Raw genomic sequence first — 18,284 nt, 5'->3', positions numbered from 1 at the left:
CGAGTCGCCGGCACACGGAACAGCCCCTGGAAGTCGTAATTGAATTAAAGCTCCGCCCTCATTTCTTGATTCTCCCATCACAATGATCACTTTCCTCTGACAAACGGTTTGTCTCAGGAAAGCAACAGTTGTAGTTGGAGGATCAAGAAAAGAGGGCAATTGGGAAATATGGTACGTGAGTTTTCGAGTCGTGATGTTTCTTGGCAGGGAAAATGGCAGAGAGGGAGAGCATGGCAGTTGAAATAATATATTTTAAATGATTATATCATAGAATCTTTTATAGTTACCGTAGTTTTATTTTATTGTTTAGAATAGAAAACATTACCCACAGGGAGAAAAAGAAAGAAAAACACTTTCTGTGGTGTTGTCCAGCAGGGGGTGCTCTGTCCTCTATGCCCCTGTTATGGTGATAGAGACACCTTACAGCTGTGAGTGCCATCCTTCGGATGAGACATTAAACCGAGGTCCCAACTGAATTTGGTCGTTAAAGAACCCAGGGTGCCTATCTCAAAGAGTTCCCCAACATTTCCTGGCCAAATTCCCAATCAGGTCTCTGACATCAAGGCCACCTAATCATCCCTCCCCCTTAATTGGCTGATATCAATCCCTATCTCCTGAGCCTTTCAGCCATTGTGTAGTGTCTAGCTTTGAGGGTCTAGAAAAGGGCTGATTTTATTAGTTAGTTGATGTTTCGGTCACAAAGACCTTTCTCAAGACTTGGATCTTCAAGGGGATTGATTCCCCGCACCACGGAATAGACAAGCAAGTGCTCAAGTTTTTCTGTGTGTGTAATCTGCAGAATCTCTATATTTAACCTGTTTAAACTTCGCAAAGACACTTAATTTAAACGGAGAAGACTTTCTCACACCATAGATCCATGCAAATTCCTCTTGCACAAATCTAGGTATGTCAGAGACTCCATAGTTTGTGTGTATTGTGAACATTATTGTGATACTCACACAAATACTATTTGTGATCAACAGTATAAACTATGTAAATATTTGTTTTTTTTCCTGTTGAAAGAAAGAAAACGGTACATGCAGTCATTGTTGTTTTGTCTATTTTTTGGATTTCAGATGATGATGGCACAGAATTCCTGAAGGAATTGACGGAAGCCTTGGATGGGCTTCATATATCCGTCTCAGGAGACAAACTTGGCAAGGTACCAGTATCCGTTCCACATCTCATGAATGGATTTGTTGCCAACAACATCACATTGCTACTTTTCTTGTAATTAATCAAAATAAGTGTTTTGCTGCCATCTCCTGGAGAAAGTTGGTGCTGAGCCTCCAGTCTTCTCATGATATTAATGTTACCTTTAATCCCCCCCCCCCTCCCACCAGGCCAGCAAGAGTGCATGTGACCAGGTTGCCGAAATGACCAAACCGTTAAAGGAAGAGGAAGGGAATGAGGAAGAAGTGATGAAAACATATTCAGTAGAGGTATGGGAACAACCATTAATGCATTGTTTATGCTTACATAAATACCAGTAAGAACTATTTAATATATTCAACGTTCTTGATAATAGAATGTTGGACATCACTTTTCTTGAAGTGCATTGCGAGGCAGAATAAGTAAGCATCAAATATCTGTATTCTCTACATTTAAGAGGCATGACTTTTACTACAGATTGTTATTTGTGCAGAACCAGAGCAGAACGTGAGCACTCTTTTCACATCCTTCCACTGGAGGGGAGGGAGGGGCTCTTCTCTGTACTTCCTCAACATCTGAGCCGCAAATAATCCGGCGAGCCAATCATGTTCACTATTGGCCAGCTGGCCACACTGTCATCCAGGAAATGCTAACTGCTAACGTAAAACTCTTATTATACGTTGATGCATTTAGTGATCTATGCACAAAAACAATTATTCCGTTCAACAAATGTCTTAGTTATAACAAGATTATATAAGCTAAGAAGTGTTTTGGAAGTGTTTTGGTTAAACTAATTTCCGGTGAACCGTTTAGGTGGAAAAAGAGAAAGTTAACCGGCTTGGGGAAGACGTGAGGGGGAACGGGGGGGATAAATCCTTGTATTCTCAATTAGGGTAAAGGTGTAGGGATGCTGCTAAGATATTTTCAGTAGTTTATTGAAAATCTTTGGTGGAAAAACCAAACCAAACTAGATGTTATTCAATATACAACATTTATGAAGTGGTAAAAACACATGGGAAGGGGATCTTTGAAAAAAAAAATTATTCAATGGAGTTATTAAACGCCCATTTGTAAAACATATATAGACCCTGGAATGAGGGGCATAACGCCTGACATACGCCCATGTCGCAGCAGGTAAGGTCGCATTCACACCAGAGCTGTTTGGTCCGCTTTTGCGGACCAAAAAAGCTAACTCTGGTCCGTCTGAAAACGTAGGTCTTGGTTTGCTTCCAAGTGAACCCCGGTGCGCTACGTTTGTGGTGTGAATGCTCATCGGACCAAACGCAAGACCAAATATAGGAAGTGACCTGATAAACTGTGCATCTTGGGTAGAAGGAAACAAAACAAACACTGCGGCGTGCACTGATAATTGGAAGCACGCATGAAAAATTTCTCGTGGACAGTGACATGGGCGAATGAGGAGGTAAAAGCCCTGATGGAAATATGGTCAGACGAGCAAATTACACAGCTGCTTGTGGCCACTCACAAAAACAACGAGGTGTACAAGTTGTTTAGCGAGAGAATGATGGCAATGAGCTTCAATCTAACAATCGATCAATGTCACTTCAAAGTAAAAAAAAAAAAAAACTGCGTCAGCAATATATGAGAATAATGTGGTATGTGTGTGCTGGGCTGCTCCGGGGAATAATGTGGTGTGTGTGTGCTGGGCTGCTCCGGGGAATAATGTGGTGTGTGTGTGCTGGGCTGCTCCGGGGAATAATGTGGTGTGTGTGTGTGTGCGCTGGGCTGGGCTGGGCTGGGCTGCTCCGCAGAATAATGTGGTATGTGTGTATGTGTGTGCGCTGGGCTGCTCCGCAGAATAATGTGGTATGTGTGTATGTGTGTGCGCTGGGCTGCTCCTGAGAATAATGTGGTGTGTGTGTATGTGTGTGCGCTGGGCTGCTCCGCAGAATAATGTGGTGTGTGTGTATGTGTGTGCGCTGGGCTGCTCCGCAGAATAATGTGGTGTGTGTGTATGTGTGTGCGCTGTAGAGCTGTCCCCGAAGCCTGTTTTTGGGATTCTAACATAATAGACGAGCGCCCTTTTCGATCGCGTGACATTGTTCAGAATAGGGCTGGGCGATATGGCCAAAAATGATATCGCGATAACGATATCGATAACAATATCATATCACTCGATAAAAATCGAATAATAAAAAAAAAAATGTAAACAGATGTACCGGTATGTTTATTTTGCAGCAATTCTTTGTCGTTGCCGCCATCTTTAGTGTTACATCCCCTCACACTCCAGTTCTCAGGCTGCAGCTGGTTTGAAAGCGAAAGTAAACTGGCTTCTCTGCTGGCTGTGGCTCCAGGGGAGTTGAACAGTTCTGGCTCTGCTAGTTTCTTTTCTATCTTTTGGCGCTTTTTTGGTGGACAAACCACCGCACATGTGCACCGTGACTCCTGACTGGAGACTAGCTCTGCTAGCACACATAGCCTACTGTGTACAGACGGTTTCAAACTGTATTTTAAATTAGAAAGCAAACAAAATAAATGGACAAGAGAAAAATAAATCTCAATTTGGTCAGTATTGTCATTTGGACAAGCAAAGCCATTACGTTAAGTTGCAGACAAGAAATACAAGTCTGTCCACTGTCTCTGGTTTTAAAACTGCCCTGTTGCAGGTAAAAAAAAAAATTATATATATATTTTTTTTCTTTCGATATCGATTATTAAAATATATCGCGATAATTATCGTTATCGATATATCGCCCAGCCCTAGTTCAGAAAGTTTGGTGCACTTGACAAATTGCAGTGTGAAAGCAAACCGAACCAAATGAAGAATGCAACAATGTTGCAACTTCACCCCCGAATCACACCGAGTCCACCAAACTATATGTGAAAGCGACCTAAGTTGAGGTTGAGTTGCGTGTATTCCTTTTTGTGGTTATTGAAGCCAGACGATGGGGAATAACAAATTATGTTGAAACCATGATAACCAATTAATCAACAGTTATACAACTGTTCTATGAGAATTGGTGGCTTCTGTCTTCTGCAGTCAAATTCCTTTGACAGATTGTAATTTTCTCCAGAGACTGTGAGTATACAAGATAAGATCAGATAAGATAAGATATTCCTTTATGTATCCTTTTGGGGAAATGCAGGTGTCATAGTAGTAGTGCTGTCTTAAATACTTCGAAGCTTCGTTCGATGGGCATGGGATTCGAATATGAAAATAAAATTCGATTACCGGTATTAAAAAATAAAATAAAAAAATGATATAATTTTTTTTTTGCAAAATCAACTCTGCCTCTCTTTGTTAACTACAAGTTTCAAGTTTCTTTAATAGTTGTCATACAGAAGTACAGAATACTTTTATACAAAATGCTTCTTACTGTTACGCTCCAGAGACTGTGCTAGACAAGATAGTATGAAATAAAATAGTATAGCATGTAAAATAGAAGTAATAAAAAAAAAGTCACAGTGTTCAGTATAGACATATGTACAATGTTCGATGCAGAATAGAAGTAACTGTGTTACCATACAATATACAATATTCTATGCAATGTACTAATATACAATACTATATAGTGCAGAGCAGAAATGGGATGAGGTACAATTTAGGTACAATTTACAGTAAGGTGTACGAGTTGTAGTGCAAATCGTTTACCAATAAATATAAAGTGTAAAGTGTGTTTAGGTGATCTAAAGTGTGGAGAGTGGGTGCTGCAGTGTGTTGTTTGTTTAAGTGAGTGTGTGCGTGTGGGTGTGTGTGCTGTGTGCATTTGATTGTTGTTGCATAGTGTTTATTGTTCGTTGAGCAGCCTGATGGCCTGGGGATAGAAGCTTCTTCTGAGTCTTTCTGTGCTCGCCTTAAGACTCCGGTATCGCTTGCCTGACCGCAGCAGTTCAAAGAGGCAGTTGTTCGGGTGGCTGGAGTCCTTGATGATTCTCTTAGCCTTACCCCTGCACCGCTTGTTGTAAATGTTCTGGAGGGTGGGAAGCCCCCCTCCAATTGTGCGTTCGGCTGAACGTGTCACTCTTTGTAGTCTGCTACGGTCTTGTGCAGTGCTATTCCCAAACCAGGAGGTGATGTTGCCAGTCAGGATGCTCTCTATTGTACATGAGTAGAAGTTCTTAAGGATCTTCTGACTGACTTGGAACTTCCTTAGGCGCCTGAGGAAGTAGAGGCGTTGTCGTGCCTTCTTCACAACACTGTCAATGTGTGTGGTCCATGTCAAGTCCTCGGATATGTGGGCTCCGAGGTACTTGAAACTGTTCACTCTCTCAACCGGTGCCCCGTCGATGCTGAGGGGGCTGTAGTCCTTGACCCCCGACCTCCTGAAGTCCACAATCATCTCTTTTGTTTTGCTGACGTTCAGGGAGAGGCAGTTCTCCTGACACCACTGTGACAGATTCTCTACCTCTTCCAGGTAGGCCCTCTCCTCGTTGGCAGAGATCAGGCCCACCACTACTGTGTCATCAGCAAATTTGATGATTGTGTTGTTGTTCCGCTGTGCCACGCAGTCATGTGTGTACAGGGAGTAGAGGAGGGGGCTCAGAACACAGCCCTGGGGGGCCCCTATGTTGAGCGTGATGGATGAGGAGGTGCAGTTGCCTGCTCTTACCACCTGGTGTCTGCCCGTCAGGAAGTCCAAGACCCACTGGCAGAGGTCATAGTTCAAGCCCAGGTCCCTGAGCTTGGCTATGAGTTTGGAGGGGACTATGGTATTGAATGCTGAGCTGTAGTCGATGAACAGCATTCTCACATAGTTCCCCTGCCTCTTGTCCAGGTGTGATGCTGCTGTGTGCAGCACATGGGCTATGGCGTCCTCCGTGGACCTGTTAGGGCGGTATGCAAATTGCAGGGGGTCCAGGTTGATGGGGAGGGAGGAACAGATGTAGCCCTTCACTAGCTTCTCAAAGCACTTCATGGCTATGGAGGTGAGAGCTACAGGGCGGTAGTCGTTGAGGCAAGCGGGCGTAGATTTTTTGGGTACAGGGATGATGGTGGACTTCTTCAGACAGGTGGGGATGACAGCCTGTTCTAAGGACAGGTTAAAGATGTCAGTGAATACCGGGGCCAGTTGGTCGGCACAGACTTTTAGGACGCGGCCGGGGATGCCGTCCGGTCCTGCTGCCTTCCTGATATTCACTTTCTTAAAGGTCCGCCTCACCTCATACAACAAGCAATGCTGTTTGTTATTTAAGATGAGGTCGGACTCGGCACTGACAGATTTGTGTTCATTGTGCTGCTTTTATAAAGCCTCAAATGACTGCTTACAATATTTCATGAAAGCAAAATGTTTTGTTTGTCTAAGATTTAAAAAGGTTTAAACTTTACAGCACTGACAAAGTTGAACAAAGTGCTGTGCGAGTCCCACAACATATTAAAAAAAAATAAAAAACATTTTTATTTTTAATTTTTTTTAATATATACCGGTATATATATATATCGGCTTCGAATTCCAAAAAAAATTTAAGGTCAGCCCTACATAGTAGCGGAGGGGGGGGGGGGGGGTACAGATACGGGCATGGTAATAGTAGAACGACAGTGTAAACAATATAATTAACTTTATAAGAATATGAGAAGTAAACAGTGTAATCAAAGGTGGGTCTGTATGCCATATCAGTTATATTATATGTTACAATAACTAGGGGCAATAAAACACTTAGAATCTGAAGTAAACAGTATACACAGGTGCAGTATACATAAGATACCCTAACTGGCATGATATACATTATACGTATAGAAACAATAGTATAGAAGGAAACAGACAGTAGAGAAGATAATGTTTTTACCTGTTGCCAAATGTGTATGTATATATATATAGTATATATAGAGTGCACCAATTCTCTTTGTCCTTTTTATATGGCTGGAACCACAGAAGACTCAGGCTGACATGTCTGACCACTAACCCCCCCCCCACACACACACACACACCCCTCTAGAATGATATGACGAGGATCAGATGCAGCCCCAATGTTCTCACAGAGGACTGGTTTCAGCACTGGGAAACCAGTTTAACTGACTGACTCCTCATCTCAGACTTCTAGCCTCCCCTGCCTCTCCTCCTGGAACAGTATTTTAGCCCCAATTCTCTGGTTCAATCTCATCAGGACGTCCACGCTGTGGCCATCAGGAGCCTGGCGGAGCTGACGGCCAGGTCCATAGAGCAGTTCCACAAGGTGGCTGAGATGATCCTCTTCTCCACTAGCAACAGTGAGGTTGGCACCCTGCAGCAGGCCAAGGTCCTCTCACAGTAAGTCATCACGGAGTGGGAATGTATTTATGCATGTTTGTACCACGTGCGTGTCTGTTTGTTTGTTACCGTGTGTGTGTGTGTGTGTGGTGTGTGTGTGTGTGCACGAAACACAGTGTTTCCCCTCCCACAGGTTATAGCATCAGCTGTGTGTTTCTGTATGTTAGTGTTGATGCTTTAGCATAAATGTATCTTTTTATAAGCTTACACTATTTTATCTTGATGCTTCAACTCGCTGTCACGTTCTCTTTCCTCCACACAGAATAACCATTGTTTTGTGTAAAGAGATCTCCCTGATGTCCAAGAAGTTCACTTCTTGCTTAACGACAATCGGGGTAAGAACGACTTCTCCCTGTAACTCATACTGATGTTTGCGGTGTTGTTGTTTGGTGATAGTGGTTTTGTGGCTGATCAAGCCTGAAAAAGACACAGAGGCCTTGTACCGAATGTTTGTATAGTTATCTTTCTTCCAATATGGTTGCCTGTAACCAATAGTAACCACTTGAAAAAAATACAAAAAGAAACGGACCCGGCCACAACACTATGGGGAGTCAGTCAGTTAGGGACATTCACTATTGTAGGCTTGCCCTCTGGGTCTGGCAAATATACCTAATTTCTGTACAGTGGTAGAGTAGGTAAAAGTAAAAACATTAGAAAAGCACAATAGGCACAGCTCCGGGGGTTGTCACCAGCTTGGCTGGCCGTCTGCACTAATACAATTGGCTGTATTAGAGGGTGGGAGAAGCTGGCGGGGTGGGTCCGGGTCGTTGTAAACAGCGACTCCTACAGTTCGGTCGGGGCGCCTGCTAAGCGCGGATAGGACTCGAGGGGGATAGTGTGGTCCTCCCACACGCTACGCCCTCTCGATGAGAATCCGCGCTGCCAGGTGAAAAGAAGCGGTGATTGGCTGGACGTGTGTCGGAGGAAGCACGTGGTAGCCTCCACTCTCCCAGATGATCTGACTGTGGGGGGTAAGTGCGCAGCGACCAGGAAGGGACTGGGAATTGGCATACGACTAACATTGGGATGGGAGAAAATCGGAGGAAAATGGAGGGGGAAAAAGACCAAAAAAAAAAAAAAAAGCACAATAGGGGGGCGGCTGATTGGCGCAGTGGGCAAGACCCTCGGCACTAACGCAGGAGACGCTGGGTTTGAGCCCAGCTCTCGGCGTTGCTACCGGCTGGCCAGGCGTTCATACTAACACAATTGGCAAGTGTTAGAGGGTGGGAAAGCCGGTGGGTGGGGATTGGACGTTGTGGACAGCGACTCCTACAGGTCGGTTTGGTGACGCCGGTGCGGCGGAAGCAGGACGTAGCGGGGGCAGCGTGAGCCTCCCACATGTTACACCTCGCCACTGAGAGTTTGAGCTGCTGCGGTGAAAAGATGCGACAGGCTGCCTCCTCGTGTACCGGAGGGGACACGTGATGCAAGGCTTCTGTCCTCACTACAACCGACCAGTGGGAGGCATAGTCTAGCAACGTTCAAGACAGGGGAGAGAAGAATTGGATAATACGAAAATTGGGATGGGAGAAAAATAAGAAAATGGGGAGAAAAAGTGGATAAAAAAAGAAAAGCACAATAGTATCACTCTTCTGTGACTTGTTTATAAGATCTAGTAATACAATACCAATTTGTACAATATCTGCTATATTAACACTTTGACTGCCGGGAACCGTCTTTAGACGTCTTTGCTGGCCATGCTAAAGTTGCCGGAGGACGCGTTACGTCATCCTTATATCAATATTTCAAAAATCTGCGATCGGATTCATATGTCCCCTCCGCTGGCCTGAGATCCACCAGCAGGACCCACTGAGCTCTCTGGCGGTTCAGGAGCGCCATCTGGTGGCCGATCGGCGCAATCGCCAAACAGGATGTGGCATAGAGGTTGTCCTAGACGTCCGTAGTACTTCCGGGCGCTCGCTATAGGTCATGGGACTCTGGCTCGTCACGCTACACGCTGATCGATTGGCAATAACTCGATAAACAACATGATTTGGACGTATATACCATTATACAAGCTGGAGATGGACCGGGTAAAAATATATCCCATAATGATAAGATTTCTACTCTACGATGATCGCCCAACGGCGCGCGGAGACTGGGGTGAGTTTCAGCGTGTAACGTTACCGTCTTCGATACTAACTGCTATTATCAACATTTGACCCACATTAGATGATTGGTATAAAGCTGCCCACGGAATTATAAACGCCCCCTCGCCCATCCGGTCAACATCAGATGACGTGTAGTAACTTCTAGAAGTACGTCTAGTTGGAATTTTTTATATCGCGCTGATTGCCATCAAACTGTATTTCATCATCAATATAATGCATTTGGGGCTATATTATATCACGTTCTGGAGAAAGCTGCAGAAAGAGATGAAAACATACTTATACATTAGACCATACTTTACTATGAATATGTGAATGAAAAAGTTTAACGTTGCTACACAATGAACAATACATATAGGACTTTGAATGGGCCCTAATAATGGCAATGTAGCAATAGAATTTAAAAAGTTATAGCCCTGCAAAGAAGGGGACTTTCTCCATAGACAAATAGCGCTGGCAATCTATGGTATATCATGAATTTAACCTTAGGCAGCCAAAGTGTTAACATAGCAACTGTTGTTTTTCCCACTGTTGTTTTGCCTCTTCCAACATGGAGGGGAAATGACCATTCCAAACATTCTGTGAATGCCACTATTTTGAACAAATGAAAGCATGAGGTTACAAAAGCCATATTTATTTTTGCTAGTATTAGGATGTCACATTACAACAACTTAGTGATTAGAAATCATCTTAAAATTGTAGCTTATTGCACAGAAATAGCAATGAAAGCTATTCAACTGATTTTATTAGGTTTTTGTTGTTTTAGTTAGGTTTTTCAAACAGCCTGACTTAATAGAATCTCTATACTTCTGATACTTCTACTCGAACACTGGATTATAAAAAAAATTATGTAGGCTGAATATTTGTCTCTGTTATTAATTTTAACTAGACAAGTATTACAGTTCATTAGGCTTCAGGGATTTTCTTTTTTTTATTTCACTTTATGTACAGTATATATTAACCTTGTGTGTGTTTTAAGATAATAAGCTAATCAGATTTTGTTTTGCAGTGTAATGAAAAAGGAGACGTCCTCAATCCGCTAATAACAGGAGTGTTCCTAGAGGTTGGTTTCTCATCATCATTATTCTTCCCACATTCAACATATTCATATTCTGAAACGTAATTATCTGTGAAGATGTTCACTTAATTGCACAGGAGACAAAGTTGTCTTAGACGTGACTACTCAAAAAATGTATTAATTAATTAAAAAAAGAAAAGAAAAAACAATTATAGATTTAAACATTTTCCCAGGATACCCAATACAATAAACAGTTTTTGGACTATTACTATATTACCGTATGTGTTAACAATACCGACCAGGTGCAGATATGAGGTTTTTCGCCACTTTTCTGTTTTTATGCAGATACGAGGTTTTGTTCTTGGGCCACTGATATGTGACAATGTGTTCTGGACCTCTTTTTATGTATATATGTAGTGATTAAAATCCTATCAGTGAATTTCCATATAATGTTATTTTAAAATAAATAATAATAAACAAACAAAAACAACAATGGGTACCCCGGGTTAACAATGGTCTCCCTCTTCCACAGGCTTCCAATAGTGCGTCTTACATCCAGGACGCTTTTCAGCTGCTCATGCCTGTACTAGAGGTCTCCCACATTCAACGGAATGCAGAGTCGACCTGAAACAGTCGCAGCTTCCTCCGCCTTCCCCATCAGTGTCAAAAGCAGGGACTCTCGTCAAAGGGGACAATATTGACGCATCATTTTAGACGTTTTTCAAAAACCGCCTCACTCATGTTTTTCAAGCTGAACTCAATTTCACGCCTGGAAGGAAACGTGTATTATCGACAGAACAGTGTTTACTCTTTGTGTGCAATCCTTTATTTGTACAGTATGGCGCAGTAGATAGACTTTATCGAGTAGCAGTATTGAGGAAATTGATAGAAGAGTTGTTTGAATGACGACACAAGTCTAAAGGCAGCAAAGCACTTCAAGAAATTCTCATAAGTTAAGCACAGAGTTGTTGTTTTATTTTTGTTTTGTTTCAATTTTCAGTATGAGGGTAAAATAAGGGGGGGGGGGTTATTGTCACTTTCGTCCTGGACATTTTTGTTGATCAGTTTCCCGTTGCTATGCAACCAGTGAAAAATGGTCTGAAGTACGACGCTCTTGACAGTTGAAATAGAAATAGTATTTATGTCTAGCGATCGTCCCATCCAGTGTTAAAATGTGCTGAATATTCAGTAGTCTAGGGAGCACGCAATTCCACATACTTTCTATTGAATATAACAAGAAAAAAAGCAGAAGTTTGAAAGACTGCTCTTCAGTGGAACACAAAGCCTAATAGACCTCTCACGTGTGATGTATTTTCAGGCTTCTCTCTCGTGAACGTGCAAGAGGTCTATGCCACCTTCACATGGTCCATGGGAACTCGAAAGTTCAGAGTTAGCGAATCTGGCGTTTGACATCTGACCTGCTAGCGTTCCAATGTCAATGTCAGACGAAACATTCCACCAATAACAAAAGTGAATCATTCAAAGGCCACTACTGTTTAACAAGTTGATGATATCGTTTTTTTTCATGGCACACAAAAATTACGTGATTCTCTCTACTTGATTTTATAATTTTCTCAGACTTTCCATCATCGTTTATCCAACTTGGTATCACATGCTTTTTCCAGGTCGGACATCGCATGGAGGTGCTGTAAGTGGTATTTTTTTGGTTAAAGTATTTGTTAAATAAATGGTAAATGGCTGCATTTATGTAGCGCTTTCATCCAAAGCGCTTTACAATTTGTTCCTCACATTTTACCCATTCACTCACACATTCACACACCGACGGCAGAGGCAACCATGCAAGGTGCCAACCTACTCATCAGGAGCAATTAGGGGTTAAGTGTCAAGGACACTTCGACACGCTGCCCGGGAGGAGCAGGAATCGAATCGGGAACCTCCGGATTACCAGACGACTGCTCTACCTCCCGAGCCACTATTAATCATCACTGATATAGTGTTAGGTCAGTACCATGGGTCTCCCAGTCCCTCCGCTCTGCAGTAAACGCAAAATACATTTTGACGTATCCCTTCCCACTTTATCCAATCAAGAGAGCACCCTAGATATTTGTACTTGTTTCAAGAAATCTTGCCAAACCAAATTTGCTTACTGCACTGCTAGATTATTTAAGTGTTAGAACACATTTGCTTAAAACTTTTAAAATATTTCTTATTTTTTGTCAGACCATTTTTGCAGTGTGGAGTTCGCTCTCCTGATTGGATAAAGTAGGAACGGGATACCATAACATTTATTTTCTGTTTACTGCAAAGCGGATGGACTGGGAGACCCATGTGACCGGACACTTTATATCAGGGAGTGTAGAGCTATTATTTTAACAAACAAAAAAATACCACTTACAGCACCTTTAACCTTAGACTGGATTTTAAAGGGATAGTTCTGAAGTATATGATGACCTACTAAATACATTGGGTGTTTTTTCTTTTAAGTAATAAGTACTTACTTATCCACACACTATTCTTAAGTTTAGGTTTTAATTCCTTTTCATTTGAATTACAATAAGTCTATTTCAGTTGTACTAGTCTCTTCATTCCTTCTCTTCTATTCACTATTAATGATAGGATCAGGTTAATGGTATATATGTATTTCAGGTTATTTTTCCTGGTGATGCAGAACTTTTGTTCTCCAGTAAACGTTTTGATCCTATTCTTGGAGTAGATTACGCCAATATGGATTCATTTTATTGTCAATGTCCACTGCTTTTGTGTTGTGTTGTGGGGTTGTAACAATGATTGTAATATCAGGTTATCCCATGTTTGGGGGGAAATAAACTATAATTGTCACATACGGTTTAAAAATGGTTTTGAAATAAAGATGTTTTTTTGTAAACAACCCATGTTTTGATTGTTAGCTTAGAGGTCAATGGAATGATCGTCACGCTCTTGTCCTGCATCTATTCTCAGGCAATGCAATTCATGTTCTTTGAACTCGTATACAGCGCATTTAGATGGTTCTCCTAAACTGATAGATTTATCATGTGACAAACTCAATGTGACAGCATTTGGATGCTTATTTTAGGTTGTAATTTGTAGACCAATGTGAGCGCCTACTCTGAGCCCATTCATAAGTATGTGTTGTACTTTCAGCAGAGTTGTGAAGAGTAAATATCTTTCTGTGTTTGCTCAATTTCTGTCCACCTCTGCTTCCTGCTCCTCCCTAATGGCAGACATTGGTATTGCAATTTGAATACACCCCTACTGCCCAAATTGCATTTTCCCATAGAATAACACTCTAAAACATACTATTTTATTAGAATTATGTATTATGAAGGCTGATTTATTCATCAATAACTGAGAGCCACATCTAGGAGTTATTTATTATTATTTGTGTATGTTTTGCATGGCTAGAAACTAGAAAGGTGATGAATGAATGAAAACTTTATTTAACAGATTGCAGAATGGGTACAATACAGTACGGCTCAATACACAACAGACCAGAGAAAGACGTTTGTCTTGTTTACATCAGGGTCCCCCATTTTCAATTCATAGTGACATTTATGACATAGGGACATACAGGTATATAGTACTGTTATATTTGTGATGTATACGATATGCAAATATACAGTACTGTTACCCATAGATCCTAACAGAATATTATGATGGGGAGGAGACTGTACATTAGGAGGGGGTGGGGGGAAAATATACATATGGTGGGGAGGAAAACACTGATGAAAACACTATGGGCTGCAAAACGGAAAAGCAACCATGTTCTAGTGAACAGCATGAAGCCTAAGTAGTATTTTTGGTATATTCACTTTTAATATCTCAAACAATAAGCAAGCTGTGAAGACAATACATATCTGTAATCTCTATGGAGTATTTATATAACTAACGATACGCTCTTCCCCCTGTTTCTATTCTTACCTCTAGGGCTGTACCGAATGTCATTTTTTAACATTCTAAGCTTCGATTGAAGTATTTGAACGAAGCTTCGAATGTCTATAAAAAAATATTTACTTCATAAAAAAATTAATTAAAAAATTTGTTTTTTATTATTATTTGTTTTAACTAAATCCTCAATTTGAATAAAGTGATTAATCTGATTAAATTAGTATTTTTATTTTATTAAATACACTTTATTTAATGAATATAACTCATCAGTTTTGTCAACATAAATAATCCAATAAGGGCACGGTTGGTATGAAAGTGATGGTGATGTCTTATAGTATAATTTTAGTGTAGCCTAATCTTTAACTGCAACTGTGAAGAAAACCCCCATTGGTTTAAACAGATTGAATAGACAAAAAAAAATAAAAAATTCAAATGTTGATTTAGAATTCGAATGTCATCATCATCACCACCACCCACTAGGGGTGTAACGGTACACAAAAACCACGGTATGGTTTTACCTCGGTTTTGAAGTCAAGGTTCGGTACAGGTTTTCGGTACAGTGGGGGAAAGTTTGGCTTTCCATGTTCCACTCGGGTGTGCAGTAACTAATTGTACTTGTAGGGCTGTCAACAAATATTCTATATTGAAATTAATAATCGACTTGTAAAAAAAATTGCTGATTGGCGCAGTGGGCAAGGTGCTCGCCTCTAACGCAGGAGACGTTCAAGACAGGGGAGGGCATAATTGGATATATGAAATTGGGATGGGAGAAAAATAGAAAAAGTGGATCCACATTTTTTTTTAAATGTATTTTATTTTAAGACTTCTAAAGAATGTCATGTTTTTACTTTAGACATATTTCTATATTATTCAAATGGGAGCTAAATATAATATACTTTATTATTATATTACATTATATTATAATATATAATATTACATTACATTATATCATACATATTATTTATATTATTCAAATGAAGTCAAACATGTTCCGTTTTAGGCGGTCAGGTGGCATAGCGGAGATTGCGCTCGTCACCAATGCAAGAGACTGCGGTCTCGACTCCTGGAGTCAGCATTGCTTGAGGCTTGGGCTGATCGCTATACTAACGCTGGGTTAGGGGGAGGGCAAGTCATGGGTGGGAATCTGGTGTTGTGGACAGCGACGCCTACAGGTCAGGTCTGGGCGTTTGCTCAGCGGAGGCAGGACTTGATGAAGGCAGCGTGACCTCCCACACGTTACACTTCACCAATGAGTCCTCGCTGCCAGGTGAAAAAAGAGTTACTGGCTGTCGCCGCGTGTGTCAGAGGAAGCGTGCAGATGACTTCAGGATTCCCCTGTTTGTACCGACCAGTAGGAGAACATGCACACAACAACCAGGTAGGGGAGGGGGGGGGGAATTGGCACAACGACTAAATTGGGACGGGGAGAAAACAGAAAAATCTGAGAAAGAGAGGATACAAAATTTAATGTCATAATCAAACATTCTAGAACATTTGTGTATCTATTCAACATGTTCCATTGTGATGTCACAGTATGATTTCAACATGGTCCATTGTGATGTCACAGTATGATGTCACAGTATGATGTCATAATCAAACATTCTAGAACATTTGTGTATCTATTCAACAATTCTCTCAGAAGATCTCAGATCTCAGTAGACAAGTGAAGATATCACTTGTTGTTTCCGGCTACTTGTCTGTAAGCTTGAATATATAATAATAATAATAATAATAATAATAATAATAATAATAATAATAATAATAATAATAATAATAATAATAATAATAATAATAATAATAATAATAATAATAATAATGATGGATTGGATTTATATAGATACAATTTAAAAATCACCACATGGAAGATGAAACAAGCACTGAGTTTAACACCCACAATGCCATCCTGTGTGGCTGCAGCGCCTATTTCACGTAAGTTTATCTTGTTATCAGGTTAGCTGGCGATTCTAACTTTTAAACAAGGGGGCACAGGGGGGCAAGAGCTAGTATGGGGGGGGCAAAAAAAACTCTTAATTTTTTATATAAGTATGACCAGTAAGTATAAAGGAAGTTGGGTTTATCTAGACATGTACCGTAGCAGGTAAGGTCATAGCTGTCAATAGGGCTGTACCGAATGTCATTTTTTAACATTCAAAGCTTCGATTGAAGTATTCGAAAAAATGTACTTCATAAAAAAATTTAAAAAAAAGGGATTACATTTTTTTAATTAAATCCTCAATTTGAATAAAGTGATTAATCTGATTAAATGCGTCTTTTTCTTTTATACACTTTCTTTAATTAATATAACTCATCAGTTTCGTCAACATAAATAATCCAATAAGGGCACGGTGGTATGAAAGTGATGGTGACGTCTTATAGTATAATATTAGTGTAGCCTAATCTTTAACTGCATTGGGTTTTCTAAAATGTATACCTAGGTAAATGGAATATTGCTCCACTTCTACAAGGGCTATTTGCATATTCTTGGTATCTAGGTACATCTATGGACCTCAGTTCCGTACCCCAGGTGAAAATCTGCATAAAATGTATACCTAGGTAAATGGAATATTGCTCCACTTCTACAAGGGCTATTTGCATATTCTTGGTATCTAGTGAATGACCTCAGTGAATGTATTCACAGTGTCAGAAATATTGTGTCTATTACTAGGCTTGCTTAAAGGAAAACTCCAACATTTTGGGAAATTATCTTATTTAATCCCTGAAGTTAGACAAGAAGATACATACCTTTTTTGTCTCTGTGCGTGCATTTAGCTTTGGGAACAGTCGCTCCGTTAGCGTAGCTTAGCTTCATCACTGGAAGTGGGGGGGGCCGGAGCCTGACGTTCCCTACAGGGTCTTACAGTCACCAAATACAACTCCAAAACTTTCCTGTAAACATGTTGTGACCTGTGTATTCACCACGTGGAGAAATAAAAAATAATTGAATTAGACAATTACGTTTTATAAGCAAATATACTCTGAACTATTTTTTGCCTAACCACTCGAGTCTCTGGGCGCAGTCAGTGGTTTCAACGTGAAGCCCTGTTTGTTGATATTCTCATTCCTTCAAAGGATCCGAACCGATTGAAGTTTATGGATACCATGACTTAAAATCCTCTTACCTTGACGATTAAAAGCCTCCCCAATTTAGAAAACAGTAATCCAATGGCTGGTATTGATAATATAATACTAACTAGTGCACGCTTGGAGCTAACCGGAGCTAACACAGAACAGGATGGTAAAGTAAATATAATGACTTCATTTCTGGGGTTTTCAAAATAAAAGTGCGACGTTTATAGCAGCGGAAAACGTTTATTTTGTACATTATCTAACGTTAACACGAACCTAAACTAACGTACGTTTGATTTTAAAATCGCAATTTTTTTGCATCACTCTGAAAAATATGGATATATGATCATAATGTCATTTAAGGGTCGGTACCGACCCCGTGGGGTGGAACAGGTTACAGATTGAATAGACAAAAAAAAATGTAAAAGATGTATTTTTTATTTTTTATTAAAAATAAAAAATTCGAATGTTGATTTATAATTCGAATGTCAACATTATGATCGATGCTTCGAAGCTTCGAAGCATTCGGTACAGCCTTACCTCCATCTCGAAAGTCATGGGGAAAAAAACAGATTGAATAGACAAAAAAAATATTAAAAAAAAAATATGTATTTTTTATTAAAAATAAAAAATTCGAATGTTGATTTATAATTCGAATGTCAACATTATGATCGATGCTTCGAAGCTTCGAAGCATTCGGTACAGCCTTACCTCCATCTCGAAAGTCATGGAAAAAATTGTCTACGAACAGGTCGAAAAGTACCTCGCGGATCTAATCTAATCTACGAATTCCAATCTGGCTTCAGAACATCCCACTCCACTGACACATGCCTTCTCTATTTGAACAACCACATCAAACAAGAGGTGAATGCGAGGTAATACTGCGGC

The 18,284-nt window shown here is 40.5% G+C and overlaps 1 protein-coding gene across 1 annotated transcript in view; it reads left to right on the top strand.

Annotated features, from left to right (window-relative positions):
• The window catches only part of fam114a2 (family with sequence similarity 114 member A2), a 29,423-nt gene extending 15,925 nt beyond the window's left edge, over positions 1 to 13,498 (top strand). Inside the window, exons 9-14 of the mRNA XM_084319662.1 lie at positions 1,077 to 1,162; positions 1,344 to 1,442; positions 7,216 to 7,358; positions 7,621 to 7,693; positions 10,476 to 10,529; positions 11,017 to 13,498. Of these exons, the coding sequence (XP_084175788.1) occupies positions 1,077 to 1,162; positions 1,344 to 1,442; positions 7,216 to 7,358; positions 7,621 to 7,693; positions 10,476 to 10,529; positions 11,017 to 11,112 (551 nt within the window). The 3' untranslated portion in view covers positions 11,113 to 13,498. The remainder of the gene's footprint in view (positions 1 to 1,076; positions 1,163 to 1,343; positions 1,443 to 7,215; positions 7,359 to 7,620; positions 7,694 to 10,475; positions 10,530 to 11,016) is intronic.
• Positions 13,499 to 18,284: the final 4,786 nt, after the last annotated feature.

This window comes from Notolepis coatsorum (genome assembly GCF_963971535.1).
Source record: "Notolepis coatsorum genome assembly, chromosome: 8".
Classification (NCBI taxonomy): Eukaryota; Metazoa; Chordata; class Actinopteri; order Aulopiformes; family Paralepididae; genus Notolepis; species Notolepis coatsorum.
This window is presented reverse-complemented; position numbering and strand designations above follow the sequence as displayed.